Source organism: Primulina huaijiensis, chromosome 16 (genome assembly GCF_012295235.1).
Source record: "Primulina huaijiensis isolate GDHJ02 chromosome 16, ASM1229523v2, whole genome shotgun sequence".
Classification (NCBI taxonomy): domain Eukaryota; kingdom Viridiplantae; phylum Streptophyta; class Magnoliopsida; order Lamiales; family Gesneriaceae; genus Primulina; species Primulina huaijiensis.
The window spans coordinates 580,012-600,265 of NC_133321.1; the positions used below are offsets into that span (position 1 = coordinate 580,012).

Genomic DNA, 20,254 nt, shown 5'->3' on the forward strand with positions numbered 1-20,254 from the left:
AAGACTTCAATAATTTGTATTTTGGGGAAGTAATTGCGCAAAACAATTTCGTTTTTACAGAACAATGGTGAAGTAAATTAATTATATCACTTCGTCTGATTTCTTATTGACGAAGTATTTAATATTATGTTACTTCACAACTTGCAAATAACAACGAAGTAATTTATCTGTTACACTTCATTATTTTTTTATTTTGATGAAGTAATTGTTAAAAAAAGACTTCGCAATATATGACTTAATACACTAATATAATTAAATTCATAAATTATCCATCTAAAAATGATGAATATCCACGAATCCACAATTACATATTCATCAATCCACAAATAACCAAAAAATATATCCACAAAACCAAAAGTATATCCAAAAATCCACAATGACACAAAATGTTTATCCCAACATACACCATCCATTTAAGCACCTACATAGGAGTAGACAAATTCACTCCATTCACTTCTGACCTCATCATATTGAGATTGGTTGTAATATTGGTTCTTGATGCATCCTGCAAACTTAAATTTAAAAAAGAAAATACATTAGATTCTTGTACTTTATATAAAAATTGACAGATATATATTTAAAAAGTATTTAAATTGATGGAATCTGAACATATTACACACTCTTTGTAGATACAACAAAGGAAAATGAACGAAGAAGATAGGTAAAAGCAATATTATGCAATGGTACGGATTTGAAGAATCATGGGGATCTGTATAGTTTTCAAGAGTTACCAATTCATGAAACTTTTCAATTTCTAGACCCGATTCACTAATATCAGTGGTTATTCAAGATGATATGGTTTCTGAATCGGCTACCAATTCATGAAACTTTTCATTGAAGAGCCTATGGTTTCTGACTCGGCTAACATTAGTGGTTATTCACTAATATCAGTGGTTATTCACACTGCAGAATAAAACATACAAAATCTGAATTTTAGCAGCTACGGTACTGCTAAAATCTGAATACAAAATCCATATTTCACTAATATAAAATCTGCAGAATCCAAAGGCAAACAACTTACTGTGTTCAGCTAAAATATCACTAATATAAAATTTATCACAATGACAACAATTCATCTCAAGCAATTATCTCAATAATAAAATATATCCCAATGACAACACATTATCTCAACAATAAAATATATCCCAATGGCAACACATTATCTCAACAATAAAATATATCTTCATGGCAACAATTCTTCTCAATCAATCAACAAATTTATCTCAAGATGAAACTCACCATCTTCACCATCTTCTCCAACTGTGGATCATCACAATCGACTATCTCTTTCATGTACCTCATCACACAATATCCGCATTCAACAGAACCACTTTGTTTTAGATTACCCTATAATGGAATTGAAAAGTTAATGCAACAATCACAATGGAATTGAAAAGTTAATGGAACAATCACAATCTAATTAATAACCACTATCAATTCATGTATTCATAAATAAGTACGATACATACCGTCAATATTTTAAAACCTGGCCCTTTAGAAATACCCTTCGAGGCATTGTACATCTTCACCCCACAACATTTTAAAAAGTAAGAAGTTATTTTTTTGCATATTTATAAGTTAATGTATTCAAAATCAACATAAGCTACTACCTACTTTGTCACAATAGTTTTCCATGTATCATCTCGGTTCCTGTTAGACGTAGAATCCAATATATCATATTCTTATCTTTGTTGTCGGTAGTCAAGATCCAATGGTACCTGAAAAAATGAAATTACAGCATTGACTATCATGAAGTAGAAATCTATAAATAACTAAAATCTTACCCAGTATTGTATGGGATGAGGCAGATGCTATCTCTACACACTGCTTCCAACTGGTCAGCAATATGTTGTGATAAGTCACGGCCATCTGTGCCAATCGAGAATGTAGGTATATTACCGAGATCCACAAACGAAAAATAATCAGCCTTGTCTTTTTCCTTCAAATATTTGTAGAGGTGACTGCAAGATATAGATGCACAAATATATCGTTTAGAAAATTTTCAAAATATGAACAAGTACCACAAAAAATATTATATAAATGCACAAATATTGTAAGTTAGACATTATATATACCCCATGTAAACTAAAATTTGTCTGGCACCTATCTCCCTCATCTCCATAAAGCGTAAGATATCTTCTCTTAGCAACCGTGTGCTTTTAGGATGTCCAAACATAGTGTCCTCAAACTCAATGTATATGGTATCCGATTCATTCAGCAATCTAACAACATGAGAGTAGATATACTTTCACGACATGGGTAATGTTTTTTTAATTTCTTTGAACTTTTCGTGCTGACTAGGAACATCCGCAAGCGCAAATGATTGAGGTTTCCCATTCCTCTACAATTTAAAATATTATTCATACAAGTATTTTAAAATAAAACATTGTTCGAGCAACATATCTGACAATTGCAAACACAAAATCAAATGAAAACCTAAAATACCTTTGTCGTTGGAAAAATAACCAACTCTTTAGGCCAACCAACAATGAATCCAACAACATCATTGATGATTGTTGGTCCAAACTTAATTGGGATCGGAAGCTGTGCTTTTTCATCTAAGACAACATCAATAGATACCTTGAAGTTCTCTTCCCCAAGTGGAACATGGTGAATCATAACATTTGGACCTCCTTCTGATATTATTGTGCCATAAGCCACCACGTTTTTGCGTTCTTTTACAGCCAGGTGACATTTTTTCCCCTTTCAAGAACAAAAAGACATGATATATTTTTATATGGAGGTGAATAGAATTTAATTGACATTAAATTCAGAGACATACAACCTTCGTATTTGAAGTGCCGCAATCATAAACTTCTTGCACATCATCTGACAATTTTGAGTCTTTCACTCCTGAGAACTTGTTTGATGCTACAGTCTCAGAAGATCGATCATTGATTAATGGAATCACAGCAGCAAGTTGAGACCTCAGCATCTCCAATTCAGCTTTCAAACTTTTAGTCTCCTCCGATTGTGCTTTTACATTTTCAATCACAGCTTTTGAGATTGTTTCTCTCTTCTTTCTTGGAGTTTTAAAGTATACTTGTGGTTTTACGAAACCTCCCACACCTCGAACCCTTCCATAGTGTTCTTGGCTTCCTAAGGCAGCGGTTAACATGTCATTCATTCCAGAAGATTTGAACTCTCCTTTGCCTTTCTTTTCCAACAATTCATCCTGCAATTGGAGACATGACAAATCAATTCACAATCTACAGTGTTATTTATCTAGGCAATATGGCGATTGAATAAAACTAAACATTTACAATTTTTTCAGCTACTTCTGATGTCTCCGAACATGTTATGTTGCCAGATTTGTCTTCTCGAGCTTTACGCCAAAGCACAGATCTATCAACTTCCTCATCTTCAGCAACCAAGTTTTTGTTCCGCTACAATTTCAAAATTCATATGTTTAATAACATGAAGAACATGCTAAAAATTACAAATATATTGCTCTGTTTCTTACCAGTTCAGCCTCCAAGCCGATGTAACCCTTGCGAGACATTCTGTGGTGATATTTACAATGCATGGTCCGTTGTTTTTGTTTTTCATGAGTAACCTACTTCATTATGTTGGCTCAGTTAAGTATTGAATTTAATAAATTCGTGAGGAAACATATCAATTATTAAAGTACCTCCCATGATGGATCCAGTCTCGCATCCACAAATGCTTTCCAATCTGCTATTGGGAGTTGATACTGACTTGGCGGAGAAATCAACTTTTCAGGATTATCTTTGTTCGGCCAAACAAATCTACTAGTCAATTTGTTTTTGAAATCTCGCCACTTCTGAGATGCTGAATTCATCACAACATACTCACTTTGTGGCGCTAGTTCAAAGACATTCTGCAACAAAAACAGATTAGTTAGAGGTGCAAGTATGACTGTGAATTCAAATTGAAGGTTGTACTTACCGAGATCTCTTCCCACAGTTTTTGTTTTATGTGTTCTGGAACTTCAGGCCATGACTTTATACTGATTGGCACCATGGCTCTAGCAACAGAACCAATGTATGATTGTAAAGCCCTTCCACTTGCATTGTATGCTGGCCGCCCCATGTCATCATAATCAATCTTAGCTTTTTTCCCCCATCTGGCAGTAGCAATTAGTTTACCCATCAACGTAGGGCCTCGCTTGTTCCTCTGCACATCTACAGGATGTTCTTCTCCATCAGTAAGTACAGGGTGCTCTGCATTAGTAACTTTATTTAGCTTATCATCATGTACTCCTTGTATCATCTCAACTGTAGCATTTGATTCCTTTTTTTTATGACCCATTGAGCTTTTTTCTACATATTTACATGAATAAAACCAATGTTAAAAACCTACACAATAACATTAACCATTAAAATAACATAAACAATAATTCTAATAAGACATGTATAAACATGACATAAATAATAACAGAAACAATAATAACATAAATAATAAACATGACTTGTAGAAACCTGACATAAATAATAAACATGACATAAATAATAGCAATGAGGTTATGTTTATAGCATAACAAAAAAACATGATATAAAAGTGAAAAACATCATTTTTTCTTGTTCGTTTCCCAACCACCCTCAGTTTTTTATCTAAAGTAACTTCATGAGCCGGAATACAATGAGTATCAACATCATCAATTGGTCGAGAATCAGGAATACTAGTCCAACCATCATCATCTCCCTCGTAACATCGATTTGGCACAGGGAGTACAATTGACCACCTTTTTTGTAATGGGTCATCAATATAGAAGACATTATTGACTTGACTTGCAAGGACAAATGAGTCATTCTTGTGCCCTATTTTGTTCATATTGACCAAGGTGAATCCACATTCATCATTGTTGATTACTCCTTTGTCATTTGCAACCCACGCACACTTGAAAAGAGGAACTTGAAATTGATGATAGTCCAACTCCCATATTTCTTCAATCACTCCATAGAAAGTCACATCAGTCATCAAGGGATTCTTATCTTTGGCACTACAGACAAGCATGGTGCTAGCAACTAGAGAAACCCCACTGTTTTGGCAAACTCTCTCATCATCCCGTGCCTTTGTTTGGTATAAATTGTCATTTATCACGTAACTACTATACTTAATGACTTGCCCACGTGGACCATGAGCCAAGCATGTCAATGTTGATGTCGTTCCACCATTGCAGCTATCTATTTCAGCATCCACCTGACATTTATACAATTAGAATAGGGTGATTAAAATACTAGATACAAACTGTTCACCGAAAAATGCATAAAGCAGATTTATCCACCTAACCTTTGCACGAAACCAGTCAATGAACTTCTTATTGTGAACATCTTGTATCCACCTTTCATCTTTCTCTTTTTTCGGAAACATTGACTTCAGGAAATATTTATGTTCACTGTAGGAAATATTTATATAGCGATTTGTGTTGGATATTAAATATTGACAATCACATGGGTGCAGAATTATAGAATAATGCAATACACTTACATAATGTAGGGAGATACTTCTTCTGTATTTTCCAGCACAATCAAATGTGCTTGTTGAAGGTCAACTTGTGGCACTATAATTGGTGTTTTGCATGCTAAGAAGCCAGGAATGTTTGATTGAGATCGCGATTTGATTGAGGGACCCCAATAGGATCAAGGTCATTTAGGTATTCTGAACAAAACTCAATTGCTTCTTCGGCTGAATATCTCTGAACAATGCAACCTTCAGGATGTTTTCAACTGCCTACATAACTCTTAAGCATCTTCATGGATCTTTCGAACGGGTACATCCACCGGAAGTACACTGGTCCACATAATCGAACTTCTCGAACAAGATGAACTGTTAAGTGAAGCATGACATCGAAGAAAGAAGGGGGGAAATACTGCTACAATAAGCAGAGTGTAACAACCAAGTCAGATTGCAGCTTATCTAACTTGGCTACATCTATCACCTTGCAACAAATATCTTTGAAGAAGAAGCATAATCTTATGATGGCATATCTAACATGTTTTGGTAACGCATCACGTATGAGTATTGGCAGGAAATGCTGCATTAGAACATGACAATCATGAGATTTCAAGCCAATCAATTTCAACTTAGACAAGGACACAAGATTTTTAGGTTCGATGTGAAACGTTCTGGGACTTTTATATCCATTATCGACTGACAAACTTGTAACTTTTCTTTTTTTTTGTGAATGAGCATGCAGCAGGAGGAAGATATGTTCTTTTTTCACCAAATTTAGGTGTCAATTCAGGCCTAACTCCCATTTGAACTATGTCCAACCTAGCTGCCACTTTGTCCTTGGTTTTTCCTTTAACATTCATCAAAGTATTAACGAGAGATTCGAAGACATTTTTCTCTATGTGCATCACATCGAGACAATGCCTAACATGCAGGTGTTTCCAATAAGGAATATTGAAAAAAATTGATTTCTTCTTCCAACATTTTCTGAAATCTGTTGATCCAAAATCTTTTTCTTCTTTACTATCTTCCAAATTATTGTCCTTTGCATTCTTTCTCTTTTTACCTTTCACACTAATCTTCTTTCCGAAAACACACCTTATGTCAGAAAGCTTGTCAAACAAAGCAGATAATGGTGTAGATGATTCTCCATGTTCTTCCATACCATCGAACTCTTTCATTTGCCTCCGATATGGATGAAATCGTGGTAGGAATCGTCTATGACCAACAAATGAAATTTTCTTCCCATTTTCCAAATGCTTTGCACAAGTATCTTCTTTGCATACTGGGCATGCATCATAACCATGTGTAGTACATCCACTAAGGTTACCATAGGCTGGAAAGTCATTGATGGTCCATAATAAGACTGCTTTAAGAGTGAAAATTTATCTTCGATAAGCATCATAGACACCATCAACTCCATCCCACAATCGTTGTAAATCTTCAACTAACACATCAAGATAGATATCTGTATCATTTCCTGGCTGTTTAGGCCCTGAAATGAGCATAGTTAGCATGATGAATTTTCTCTTCATACACATGTTTGGAGGCAGATTATAGGTGACCAACATAATTGGCCAGCAACTGTACCGACTACAAAGGTTGCTATAAGGATTAATGCCATCAGCTGCAAGTGCTAGGCGAAGATTTCTTGGTTTACTTTCAAAGTCGGGCCACATATGATCCACCAACTTCAAAGATGGTGAATCAGCTGGATGACGTAACTGACCGGGAACTCCTGTGGTTTCTGCATGCCATGTTAAATTTTTGGAGGTATGTAGAGATTTAAACATGCGCTTAAATCTTGGTATGGGAGGGAAATACCACAACACCTTTGCAGGAACACCTTTCTTCTCAACGTTCTTCTTGGTTAGCGTCCACCGTGACAAGCCACATTTAGGGCAGTTTACGCAGTCTTTATATTGCTTCCTATAAAGAATGCAATCATTGGAACAAGCATGAATCTTTTCATGACTCAACGCCAAACAACTCAATGTCTTTTTTACATCATACATTTTGGTTGGCAGGTTTTGATTATCTGGTAGCATATCCCCAAAATCCATTAGTAGATCGGAAAATAGAGCGTCACTCATCCCATTCTTTGCTTTGGTGTTGTATAGTTTCACAATTGCACTCAACTTTGTGTAACGCTTACATCCATTATACAAAGGTCTCTGCTTTCTCCAAAAATTCCATAAACCCTTCTGGATTTTCTGTATAGTTATCATATGCTGCCTCACACATATTAGTGGTTTCAAAGTCTCCGTGATAGTTACCAATTGGCTCCTTGTTGGTGCTCCAATTTACTTTGTCACTTTCAGCAGACTCACCGTGCCAAAATCCAATTCACATAATTTTGACTAAAACCATGGAAATAAAGATGCTCTTGAATGGACTTAGCTGGTCTTTTTTTAAGATTTTTACATTTGCAACCAAGGACAATGAATAAATTGAGATCAATATGGGGATTCTCTAAACAACCTCTGACAAACAGTTCCACACCATCCTCGTACTGTTTTGACCTTATATCCGAGTGAATCCAAGATTTATCCATTTCAATACAGCAAAATACCAGAAATATATAACAATAAATTTGATCTAAACCTGAAAATATTACATTTAATAATGTCATTTTCAATTTAATTTCTTGAACGCAAAAAAAAAACGAAAGAAGACTACCTATTGATGAAAATAAAGCAACATTGTTCCTAATTAATTTTGATTTGAATTACTCTCACATGTGCCGAAAATTAGGAACCCAGAGACGAACAACCAAGGCGACAACAAGAAATTAACCAATTATCGTTCCAATGAATACCTTACCTCGGGAAACTGGTGACGGACTAACACAGGTAAAGCAATATTGTTCCAGTCAAAATGGAGAAAAAACAAAGGCGCAGGGGACGACGGTTGTATATCTCAGTCGCTTCTTCCGTCTCAGTGCTTTGAACGGTGGTGGTGGTGGTGGTGGTGTTTTGCTTCCCTCTCGGTGAGTGGATCGGCGGTGGTGTTGGTGGTTTGAAGCGAACGTGGTGTATCTCCAGTCGCAGCTTCCCTCTTGGTGCTTGGAACTGTGGTGGTAGTGGTGGTGTTGTTCGTCCCGCCTTCTTCTCTCTCGGTGGTGGAACGGCGGCTGCGGTGCGTGGAATGGCGGCGGCGCGGCGCGGTTCGAAGCGAAGAAGACTGAAATTAGGGTTAATTTTGAAGGAAAATGTGGATCGATCGAAATGAGCTCGCCTGAAGGATATACGATATTAAATTAATTAAACTTATCGGTTCATCTTTTTACTTCAGTATGAACTTATTTTCCTTATTTTTTACTTCATCAACATTGATATGCCGAAGTAAAATATAATAAAAAAATACAGTGAAGCCCGTGTTTTTAAACATCCGAAGTAAAAAATCTGATTTTTCTACTAGTGCTGGTACCTCACTTGAGCCATTTCTGTTTCATGTGCATCCCCTTGCAGAGTGATTCAGCTTCTCTACAAATCACTATTACTGATTTCCAATCCAACACTTTTCAGGCCATCAAGTCCCGCCTTCAGCTCGATGACATGGTCAGCTTTCGTCTGCTTCGATATCATTTCAGTTGTTTATATCCAATTTATGTTCCATTTGTTATAGTTTTTTAAATGGGTCGATGAGTTTTTTCCCATGAAAAAATAATTATAAAATGTTACCATTTCAGTTGTTTATATCCAATTTATGTTCCATTTGCCTAGTGAAATAGCAAGTCGATTGGTAAGGATTTTGATTATGATTTTTTTTTAATGGAAAGATGTAATGAATATTTTCTGACTTTATTCAGAGAGATGTGTTTGGAATGGGTGGTTCTTTGTCAGAATTTGTAGTTTATGTCACATCTTCCATGAAATCGGAAGATGTAAAGCTTGTCATGGAGGGATAATCTGAATCAGGCGGTAATTTGTCAGGTTCTTCTTTTCAACAGTGCTTCTCGAATTCAACTTAAGAAATTAAATTTAATAGCCAAATCCTTTTAATGTGTACCCATAACATGTCACATCGTGTTTGAACGTCAAAATAATATGAAAGTAGCATGATGAGTTAAAAGGCTCACTTATAAGTTATATCAATAGTAATGTTTCATTCATTGAATTATTCACCTCATGATATAATATTAGTTTGTCTTGCAGGGAATTCATCAATTTTCCTTCATGCAATCAACTCTTGCACTGTTTAAATTTTGTTTAGTAGGTTTTTTGTATGGTTTGATAGGAAAATATACCTCCATGAAGTTGGGGCGAACCAAAATTCTAGTGGGATTCGATTGAGTTTGGTTGTTAGTAAAAATTCAGCCCATCACGTTATTTGCTTACCGAATGATTTATATTGGGTTCAAATTCTTTATTAGTCAAGTTGATTGGTGAATTTTAGTTATATTCCTTCAATGTCTGTAGGTTATTGCTAGTCGCAACTCGTTATCAATCCATATAATCTCAAGAGCACAAACTGAAAAAGATGATTTTGGTTGGGAAAAAAAAGGTTTTAGATCACTCATATAAACACACATGCATAGATTCACACAGACATGTGGGTGTATGATGTGCTGTTCTTGAGCAGGTGATTAGGAGGCATGCATATTGTTAATTGATGTCATCAAATATTAAATGGATTTTTTAGAAAGACATTGGCATGGTGTTCCTGATAGCAATAAGTTCTGACTGATTCCTATGACTCTTCATGATTCTATAGTGAATATAATATATTTATTTAGTGATATTCAACAGTCCTCATTGAAGAGAAGTGAGGCTAATTAATTCTAATATTTTGGAAGGGAGCAATCTTTAATGCGCACTTTTATTAGTACATGTTTTTGCGTCTATTTGGTCTTAAAATGCGTTAATTCTTTGAGAAATATTTGTTCCTAAGATCCATAGTTCCCAATAGAAATTAGAACACATGGCAAATAAATGACTTTTGAGAGGCAGGAATAGTTGATATTTGTGAGTTGACATTTATGACTGATGCTAGATTGATCATTAAAATGTCTACTGTTGAATGCATTAAAGTTGATTGCATTAATAAAACTCACTCACCAATTATATCTCCATGCAAGCGTAATTTTTTTTTGGTTGTATCATTTTTTGGATTCTGAAATTCAAATGTTCTATATTAAGAGTTTCGTGAAAGTTTAGATTCTATGTTTGTATCATACTGAATGCCACAAGGCTTGTGCCTAGACTTAAGATTGTCAAGGCTTTGCCTTTCTGTCACGACTCCAGGTAAAGCATTGTCCTTTAATGAAGTCTGTGCCTTAATCGTAAAGCATAAATCTTGGTGCACTATAAAGGCAGGCTCAAGTCCCTTCTAAGCACACAATTCAATGTGGAAATAGTAAATCAGCAATTGAAGCAAGGAAATGAACATATATATATTTTCACTTATATACTTATGAATTTTGTTTTACTATTCTTACTATTGTTTTGAGTTCTTCACTTTAATAAGGTGTGTGTCTCACCTTGTGCCTAGGCTCTACGTTTAAGCTCTAGTGCACCTTGTGTTTCTAATTACTATGATTTATATTTAGAACTGCAAGCCATTTATGCATTATGTTGGTGGCAATGTGTAAAATTTAATGATTGATATCGTATATTAATATGCCTCAAATAGTCTGCTCAACCAATATGCGACTCGAGTAATTATGGTGCCGGAATTTTCTTATCCTCGTGTTATGAGAACGAAGTTAATAATTCACATTTTCTTTGACTACCAGATTCTATATATCATAGATGGAGACTGTTATATGTGCCGTTGAGTTAATCCCATTACATCACCTGCATTACGTGACCAAAAAGTCTCTCTAACAGTATGTAATATTTTTTGTTTGTGTTTGTGTTTGTGTCGTCAGAGAGAGCAAAATCATCGATTGACCAAAACTGTGGATGATGAACTGGTGACCCACTTCACTCTTACACTAGATATTAGTGCTGGTGACTGAGTTAGCGCAAGATCTGTCTTAACTGTTACTGGTTGCTGCTTCGATATCTGAAAGTCTGTGTTCAAAGTTTTATAAATGCATGAATTTTGATGTGTATTACCTAATTTGTGTCTAGATTGCATGAAACTCATATTTCAGCATTTTGATCAGTAATAGCACAGAATTCTGTGGGTATCTGTAGTGTCTCAATTCAATTTGTAAGAGAATTTCAAAGTTCTTGGACAAGGTCTTTATACACAGAATCTCAACAACATATTTGGAAACATAAGTATTTATACCTTCAGAAGGTTGGTCATCAAATAAAAAACCATCTATCAAACTCATTAATGACTTTGAATAGAACTTCTACGCCAGATGCAACCATATCATTGTCATTGGATTGGTTTTCCTTGACATGATTTGAATGTTATAATTTTTTTATTGTTAAAATGATAAATTCGCTTTCATCGATATTTCACTGGACTTGTTTATGATCCTTATAGTATTCATATTTATATTCTCTCATTTTCATTTGCTTCTGTCTGAGTTTAGAGCTACTGTAATTGATTTTGATAGACTTGGAAGCTAAATATTTCTAGAAATTATCTCTGCGTTGGATTTATATATATTGAATTATTGAATTTTGCTTGCCATATCTTTCTGATAATTTTGTGTTCGCTTGTCCTCAAAACTATTCCTCGATATCATTCTCAGACTTGATGACTGATGTTGTATTCTAAAAAGCACATATCTCACAAAATAAATGATAGAGTGGGCTTGGATAACCATGTTATGGTCTCACAAGACTCTCTAGATATCAATTCACTCTTTCTATTTATTTACTATCTATGACATTTTATTTAAAACATTTTATTGAGATGAAAATATCGTCATACTTGAACCCACATAATTTAAAAGTTCTAAATTATATTTTTTTTTATCATTCATGATTGTTATGTTAAATTCAAGAAAGTTTATGGCAAGCTAAATCCATTGATGTCAAGGTGAAAAGAATGCACTCTTGGTCAAGTAAGATTGTTTACAGTTTTGTATATTCTTCTTTTAGTTATTATAGTTTTGCTAATTAATATTTATTTTTAGGTATAATTTTGAGTATTTATTATCAACTAACATCAAATGTCTGGTACCATAAAAGTGGTTATCTTGATTTGTTATTTTAATATGATACAATGAATACTATATCACTATACTACAATTATTAAACCCCCAATTTTATAAGTGAGGGATATTATATTTATTTATGTGTATATATAATTAATTATAAATAAATTTTGGTGTGTTTAAGGGTCCTTAGGGGCCACGGTTCAGGGCTGGTGGAAGCAAGGTTAGGGCAGAATGAAAATTTGGGTTTCAAACTAGCTAGGGTTCGATTTTGGAAGGTTAAAAGGGGGAGGCCGCGTTGGGTGCCTTCCAAGCGAGGGGCAGGTCTCATGAGGTCCTAGCGTCGAGCCATGGTGGTCCACGCAAAGCTGAGGAGGCTAGGAGAGGAGGGGTGCACGGCTAGGGAACAACCTAGTCGTGGCCGCACGTATGTGGAAGAACCATGCACGTCCTCGTGCATGGCTAAGTAGGTCTGGTCCAAGTGGGTCCTAAGGGCTTCGGTATAGGTCCTAGGAGGGTTGGTCAGGGGCTGGTCCACTCGGTTAGGGTCTAGGTTCGAAGGATTTGGGGTTGGCTTGGGCTAGGGTTTGATCAATTTGTGCAGAAAATTCAGTAGGCGTTCTTAGCTATTCCAGGGTCTTAAATGGTATGAATTGGGTTGCATAGGGTATTTTTAGGTGTTAATAAGCTATGGTTCAAGTTTGGTTAAGTTTCGAGTTGATTCAGGTTAAAACCGGGACGTAGGTTCATGTTTTAAAACGAATTGGGAATTTACTCGAGGAGCTTAAGTTTACATCTAAGAAATGCATATGGGTGTATTTTAAGGTGTTATGTTAAGTTTGGATAGATTCGGGTCACCGTTTTAAGGTACAAGGGTAAATTAGGAAAGTTAGGACTTCAGGGACCTGCAAAAAGTTAGACGTCCTGGCAGTACCCTGAATGCTGTAATGGATGATAAAAAGGTTATTTTAAAAGATTATGGAAATTTATGATGAAAAACGATTACGCTAAAAAACGTGTTGCATGCTTGGTTTTAAGGAAAAATGATATATATATGCATGATTTTTATAAGTGATGAATATAATGAAAGTTTGAATGAGGTGACTTGATTGTGACTAAAATGAAAGGATATGATGATATGTAAGGCCAAAGTTCAGTTGACGGGTGAGAATGTCGCTGATGTCCTCAACGTCTGGTACCATGGTTATACGTAGATGGGTCCATTGACCCAAAGCTGAAACGAAAGTCATAATTAATGATCTGAATTCAATAAAAGGAAAAAAGACATGATGAAAGGAAAAAAAAGATTTAAAGTTATGCATATTCATGAAATGCTATTTTACTAAAAGTATCTTTCAATGTTGCTTGTGAATGTATATGTATTATTTGTTATCATGGTTAAGGTTTGCTGAGTCAATAGAGTCACTAGGTGTGAGGTGAGCATGATTTCGTTGATGATGGAAGAATTGATGGCTGAACTATCTGGGTTGATGGTGCACATAAACCGAGGACATTTGCTAGTTTTTCCGCACTTATATGATTTAAGATTACTTTAAAGATTTTGATCGCGTTTATGACTATTATGATTTTGAGTGGTTTTGAGATAATTAAAGAGTTTACATTTTATTTTGGAAAATGATAGTTTTTGGTTTTGGTTGACAATTCTACGCTTTGCAATGCGTTTTGGATTTTGAGTAAAATATTTGGTGAGTTATTTTAAATGGTGCAAAATTATATATTTATATATATTGAAATAATTCGGCCGAAAGCTTAAAGGAAGAAAAAAAAATTCTTGTACATTTTAAAGAAAAATGAGTAGTAGACGTTTCAAGTTTTGTAATTGATAAAATAAATAGCATCGAACTGTTTCAAGATCCAACCACTCTCTTTTATGTAAAATAGATTTTTCAGACTGCTGAATCAATTCAAGATTTCAAGTTGTTTCAAGAAATCAAATTGTTGTATTTATTGAACTCCAATTGCAAGAAATCATCTAACAAAATTGATCAGTCCAAAAATTCAATGTAGTGCAAAGATTCAAATCGTTTCATTCCAACTGCATTACAAATGGATAGTTTTGAGCATTTCTAGGAGGATTTTGCAAGTCAAGTCGTTCAGACGAATGCTGAAAATGGAAAGATCACGCAGTATCATACCAACCCCCGAATTGGCAGAAAGTTACATATTTGGTCTACGGTCTTTTAGCTTTTCAAATAGCATGGACTTAAAGTCACAAAAACAAAAAGAATATTAAAGAGCATTTAGTGATACATATGAAGATTGAAAAGGACTTGCTCATGTTGTTGGGAAACAGTACAGATGATCGTTGAAAAGCAAATCCGACCGTTAGAGCTTTCAACTATAAATATGCAGAACATTCAAAGTGTAGAACACCGGAAACTCTAACAATCAAGTCTTCCAGCCACTGAATTAAATAATTCTACAGTCTATATATTTTCATATAGTTTGAGCACATTTAACAGTTTACATTTCAGACTACTCAACCAAAGCACAACCTTAACAGATTGATTCAGATCTTCAAGGATCAAATTGTGCTATCTCAACCAAGTCAAGACGTTACAAAGTTGGTCATTAGATCATTGTTATTTATTGTATTGTCTGGTGAACCAAGGGTTCTTAAACATCAAGGCCTTGTAAAGTGGTCACTAAAAGTTTCAATTTAGGTAGTATAATAAGTTCTAACTGAAGCGAGCTATTATAAGATGATGTAAAGCCAAAGTCTTTCGGTGTAAAATTTTCTAAGTGGAAAAAGAGGTGACATATGAGTTTATGATCTCCAAACATCCATCAAAAAATTGTATTGTTTACTTATGCACTTTACATTTCTTCACAGTATAGTTTCCCAACCGTTTCTTGTTAAACTGCCAACTTTTTATTTATCACTAGTCAAACCGAACTGTTTCCGCACTTGCTCTATTTTAAAGTGGTTCACTAAATTTAGTTGTTTAATAATAGTTCTTAATAACTTAAAAAATGTTACGAACAAATTTAAAAATTTGTAAAGAGTTTATTCACCTCCCTTAAATTTTAAATCGATCTTAATAAATGGTATCAGAGCGGGTTGAGGATAAGAAGAAGGCCAACATCGAAAATTTGGCCAATGATATCCTTTACAAAACTTTAGATAAAAATATGTATAGCGAAATCAAAAATTGTTCCACAACTAAAGAGATCTGGGAGAAACTGACTCAACTCTATGAGAGTAATGGCCATATCAATGAGAACAAGCTAACAGTTGTCATCCAGAAGTTCGATAATGAAAAATTAAGCCCGACAAAACTATAAATGAGTTTTTTGAACGGTTTAGTAGTATCATTATTGAACTTTCATCTCTCGGAAAAAAATATTATAACCATGAAATTTCTTTGAAGTTAATGAGAGCACTTCCCAGAGAATGAAATGTAATGATAGTGGTCATGAGGGAATCCAAAGACCTCAATAAGCTAGAGCTACATGATTTTTTTGTTGACCTAAAAGCTTATGAATTTGAGATAAGAATCAGGACAGAAGAGGAGTCATTGATAAGTGCAAGAATTGCACTTAATTTATATGAAAATCTAGTTGAATTATGTTGGTTTCGGACAGAATTATGCTTGGTATTTGTCGTTTTGTGTCGTGCAGGAGATAAACTACAATTGGACAAATGAATGCGATTAGAGGTGTTTTTGAGCGTGAAATGATTGGTGGACAAGAACCGCAGCGCCAAGGATCAAGCGTTGCAGCGTTATGGCTTCAAGGAGCAGACCAAGCGCCTAGGCTCTATACAGCAGCGCCGCAGCGCCAGAGTGTGCGAAGATGAAGCGCCTAGGCACTGAGGAACTAGCGCCATGACACTAACAGGCCAAACAACAAGCGCCTAGAAGCGTCGCGACGCTAATGGCGGCGAGAGACGGACTGATGGGTTTGAGCCCGTACGAAAACATAAAAAAGAGACTAGGTTTGCAGATGAGAGAGGATGGTTTTTGGAGAGAAAAACACACGAGAGAACAAGAGAAAATACGGAGACGACGATCTGGAGTGCAAGAATCGATCACGAAGACGAAGAACGACGAATCTGAGGACAGAAACGCCACTTCTGATTTGTTATCTGATTCCTTCACCTTTATTTTTTAGTGTTGAGATCTCTAAAACTTCAAGTATGTTTTGTTTTTGTTTAAATTTTGTTATGAACTAATTTTCCAATCTAGAGGATGATTTAGCTTTTTGGATACGATAATTTGATTCGGTTCTTTATATGATTGAATCTCTTCTCGGTTTAATTGTGTTTCTTTGTTTTTATTCGATTGCGATTTACTTGCCATAAATTGTTGTTGTCTGATTAATTCTACAACTCGGGAGAGGGACTAAGATTATAGATCATTAGAGACGCATCGTCGAATGTTTATATTGTTCGGAAGGCGTATAGCTTTAGCGAGGCCTAGGTAAGAACATCGGTTGCATATATCATTTAAATTTAGATTTTTATTAGGAATGCTTCAATCGAAATTTGAATGATACAGTTTATTCGTCACTTGGAAAAGGGAAGTGTTCTTGGCCATTAAATAATTGGAATTCATGAATATAAATTCAACCTAGAATAATTATCGTGGAAACTTAGTGAAATCACTCCTCGAGATATTTTCTCTCGTTGATATTTCTCCATTCGGTGATTAGATTAATTATTTATTTGCAATTAAGTTGTGTTAAACAAACCAAACCTTTTTTGATTTTTTCTAAATAAAGTCGGGACTATTCTAATTACAAGCGATGATACATTTTTACATACACACTCCTCGTGGGAACGATACTCTCTACTCACGTATATTAAAACTTGACAATCGTGCGCTTGCGAGCGGTAATTAACGTAACAAGTTTTTGGCGTCGTTGCCGGGGAGTGTCAAATTTGAATTTATATCAGTATTGTTACCAATTAGTCTAGATTTTTATTTAGAGTTGTTTTTCTTTTATTACATTTTATATTTACTGATTTTTTCATTTTCTCTGTTTGACAGTGCATGCTAAAATCGCAAAGCCTTTACTTGCTTATTTTTTATCCGAAGATTGAAAGAACTGCGAGAAGACTAAGAAAAGCGAGAATGGATGAAATCCAAGCAATGGCTGAGAACAGAGAGAATGACAGACATATCCCGCCAGAGGCTATACCTATCAGAGATCACTTCCGACCAGTGATCAACACTCATTATTTTGGGATTGCTCGGGAGACCATAAATGCCAATAATTTCGAGTTGAAGCCTACTCTGATCAATATGGTTCAACAAAACCAGTTTGCTGGAACCGCCACTTCAGATCCTCACGTGCACTTGAAAACTTTCCTGGAGATTACTGACACGGTAAAAATTAATAATGTTCCTGATGATATTATACGACTGCGTTTGTTTCCGTTTTCTCTCATGGACCAAGCAAGAGGATGACTCCAATCGCTTTCCTTGTGGAGTATCAAGACATGGCAGGAGCTGGCGACAAAATTCCTGGCTAAGTATTTTCGCCCTGCAAAGTCTGCACAGTTGTAGATTGAGATTAGTACCTATAGGCAGATTGACTTTGAGCAATTATATGAGGCATGGGAAAGATACAAGAAGTTGTTGAGAAAGTGCCCAAATCATGGCTTTGAAGACTGGGTACAGATTGAATTATTTTACAATGGTCTGAATGGGCAGACACGAGGCACTGTGAATGCAACAGCAAGTGGCACGATCTTTGCCAAATCTCATGCTCAAGCCTATGACTTGCTCGAGCAGATGACTATTAATAGCTACCAGTGGCCGTCTGAAAGATCTGGAGTGAAGAGCGCGGCTGGAGTTTATGTTGTGGATCCGATTACATCACTCACCGCCCAAGTATCTGCACTGACCACACAATTAGCAGCTATGAACAAAGTGAGCATATCAGACACTGAAGGTCCTCCCATTGTTGATGAAGAAACTCATCTTCCTGAAGAAGCCCAGTATATCAACAACAGAAATTTTGGTAGATTTGGAGGATATCAAGATAACCCTCTCCCTAATACTTATCATCATGGTTTGAGAAATCACGAAATTTTTTCATATGCAAATAATAAGAATGTGTTGAATCCTCCACCGGGGTTCAATGTATCAAAGGGGGAAGGTAAGCCTACGTTTGAGGATTTGGTGGGGACTTTTGTTGCTGAGTCAGGAAAAAAGATGGCTAGGACTGAGTCTCGTCTCGACAGCATGGAGACTCACATAGGAAATATGGGTGTCACGATGAAATCTTTGGAGACACAAATTGGATAGTTGGCTAAGGCATTGAGAGATCAGAACAGGGGTCAATTTCCTAGTAACACGGAAGTTAATCCAAAAGAGCAGTGCAAGGCAGTCACTTTGAGGAGTGGAAAAGAATTGAAGGTACAAAGTCCCAAAGAAAAAGTGGAAAGTGAAAAGACAGTCGAAAAGAGTGAGTCTGAGGGTAGAAAGGAGAAGAAAACTGAGGAATCCAAGGCTGAAGTTGAAGTTGAGCGACCTCCTATATTGAAGCCGACCCTTCCATACCCTCAGAGGTTCAAAAAAAAATTTGGATGATCAGTTTGCAAATTTCCTAGAGATTTTCAAGAAAATTCACATCGACATACCATTTGCTGATTCTTTGGAACAAATGCCAAACTATACAAAATTCATTAAATATGTGATGTCTAAGAAGAGGAAGCTGCAGGAGTATCAGACCATGAAGCTTACCGAGGAGTGTAGCGCTATTCTGCAAAAGAAGCTGCCACAAAAATTAAAAGATCCAGGGAGTTTTACTATTCTTTACTTTATTGGTGGTTCTCAATATAGTAGAGCTTTATGTGATTTAGGAGCAAGTATTAATTTGATGCCATTTTCTATTTACAGGGAATTGGAGCTTGGAGAGGTTAAACCGACCACTATCACCTTACAGCTTGCAAGCAGAAGTCTCACGTACCCACGTGGAATCGTTGAGGATGTACTGGTAAAAGTGGATAAATTTATTTTTCCTGCTGATTTTGTGATTTTAGATATGGAAGAGGATCATGATGCTCCATTAATCTTTGGGAGACCTTTCTGGCGACTGGAAGGGCATTGATAGATGTGCATAAGGGAGAACTTACCTTGAGAGTTGGCGGAGAAGCAGTCATTTTTAATATCTATCATGCTATGAAGGGATCAAATGAGGTAAGTACTTGTAAAAGCATTGATGTTATAGACTCATGTATGTCTCTTGATTGTGCAGGAACCAGGGATCCTTTGGAGAGTTGTTTGATAGGTGCTGCAGGAACTGTTGATGAAGATGATTGGGAACTGAAAGAGCAACTTGTGGCACTTGATGGATTGCAGAAAGAAAGAAAAAAAGATGCACCGCTTGAGGAGTTGAATGTAAATGAGAAAACTGAGGTAAATCATCTTCCCCTCATTCTTAGGTGAGAAGTCAACATATCCGTTAATCATCTCTTCCTCCCTTACTTGTGATGAAAAAGATAAATTATTGAGAGTATTAAGAAAATATAAAACTGCTTTAGGATGGTCGATTTCTGATATTAGGGGAATTAGCCCCACTATATGCACGCATAAAATTTTGATGGAGGAGTCGTATACTCCTTATGTGGATCATCAGAGGAGGTTGAACCCAAATATGAAAGAAGTTGTAAAAAAATGAGGTACTGAAATTGTTAAATGTTGGTGTGATTTATGCTATTTCTGACAGTAGTTGGGTTTTTCCTATGCAAGTTGTACCTAAAAAGGGTGGAATAACTGTGTTTAGAAATGAAAATGATGAACTAAT

The 20,254-nt window shown here is 35.7% G+C and overlaps 2 protein-coding genes across 4 annotated transcripts; both read right to left on the minus strand.

The window, feature by feature from the left end:
• Positions 1-231: 231 nt before the first annotated feature.
• Positions 232-4,279, minus strand: LOC140960743 (uncharacterized). Of its 3 annotated transcripts, none has more exons than XM_073418996.1 (11): positions 3,910-4,279; positions 3,632-3,841; positions 3,464-3,556; positions 3,264-3,386; positions 2,786-3,175; positions 2,446-2,703; positions 2,076-2,341; positions 1,785-1,961; positions 1,615-1,650; positions 1,249-1,347; positions 232-512 (listed from the first exon to the last, which is right to left on the minus strand). In XM_073418996.1, the coding sequence occupies exons 1-7, from the start codon at positions 4,270-4,272 to the stop codon at positions 2,249-2,251; spliced, it is 1,530 nt and encodes a 509-aa protein (XP_073275097.1). In that variant the 5' UTR covers positions 4,273-4,279; the 3' UTR covers positions 232-512; positions 1,249-1,347; positions 1,615-1,650; positions 1,785-1,961; positions 2,076-2,248. The 3 variants fall into 3 exon arrangements, with proteins under 3 accessions (XP_073275097.1, XP_073275096.1, XP_073275095.1); XM_073418995.1 differs by having other exon boundaries at positions 1,615-1,718; XM_073418994.1 differs by having other exon boundaries at positions 1,615-1,961.
• A 4-nt stretch (positions 4,280-4,283) lies between these two features.
• On the minus strand, positions 4,284-6,025 carry LOC140961664 (uncharacterized). The gene is made up of 4 exons (XM_073420323.1): positions 5,452-6,025; positions 5,254-5,359; positions 4,558-5,163; positions 4,284-4,319 (listed from the first exon to the last, which is right to left on the minus strand). The coding sequence occupies exons 2-4, from the start codon at positions 5,332-5,334 to the stop codon at positions 4,284-4,286; spliced, it is 723 nt and encodes a 240-aa protein (XP_073276424.1). The 5' UTR covers positions 5,335-5,359; positions 5,452-6,025.
• Between the last annotated feature and the right edge of the window lie 14,229 nt (positions 6,026-20,254).

What these genes read in the sequence shown, in the direction of transcription:
- LOC140961664 (XM_073420323.1), bottom strand. Translation starts at nt 5,334, where the DNA reads ATGTTTCCGAAAAAAGAGAAAGATGAAAGGTGGATACAAGATGTTCAC. An exon ending in TTGACTGGTTTCGTGCAAAG is followed by an intron (nt 5,164 to 5,253) that starts GTTAGGTGGATA and finishes TATAAATGTCAG; the next exon opens with GTGGATGCTGAAATAGATAG. An exon ending in TAGATAAAAAACTGAGGGTG is followed by an intron (nt 4,320 to 4,557) that starts GTTGGGAAACGA and finishes GTTATTGTGTAG; the next exon opens with GTTTTTAACATTGGTTTTAT.
- LOC140960743 (XM_073418996.1), bottom strand. Translation starts at nt 4,272, where the DNA reads ATGGGTCATAAAAAAAAGGAATCAAATGCTACAGTTGAGATGATACAA. An exon ending in CAGAAGTAGCTGAAAAAATT is followed by an intron (nt 3,176 to 3,263) that starts GTAAATGTTTAG and finishes CTCCAATTGCAG; the next exon opens with GATGAATTGTTGGAAAAGAA. An exon ending in TTATTTTTCCAACGACAAAG is followed by an intron (nt 2,342 to 2,445) that starts GTATTTTAGGTT and finishes TTTAAATTGTAG; the next exon opens with AGGAATGGGAAACCTCAATC.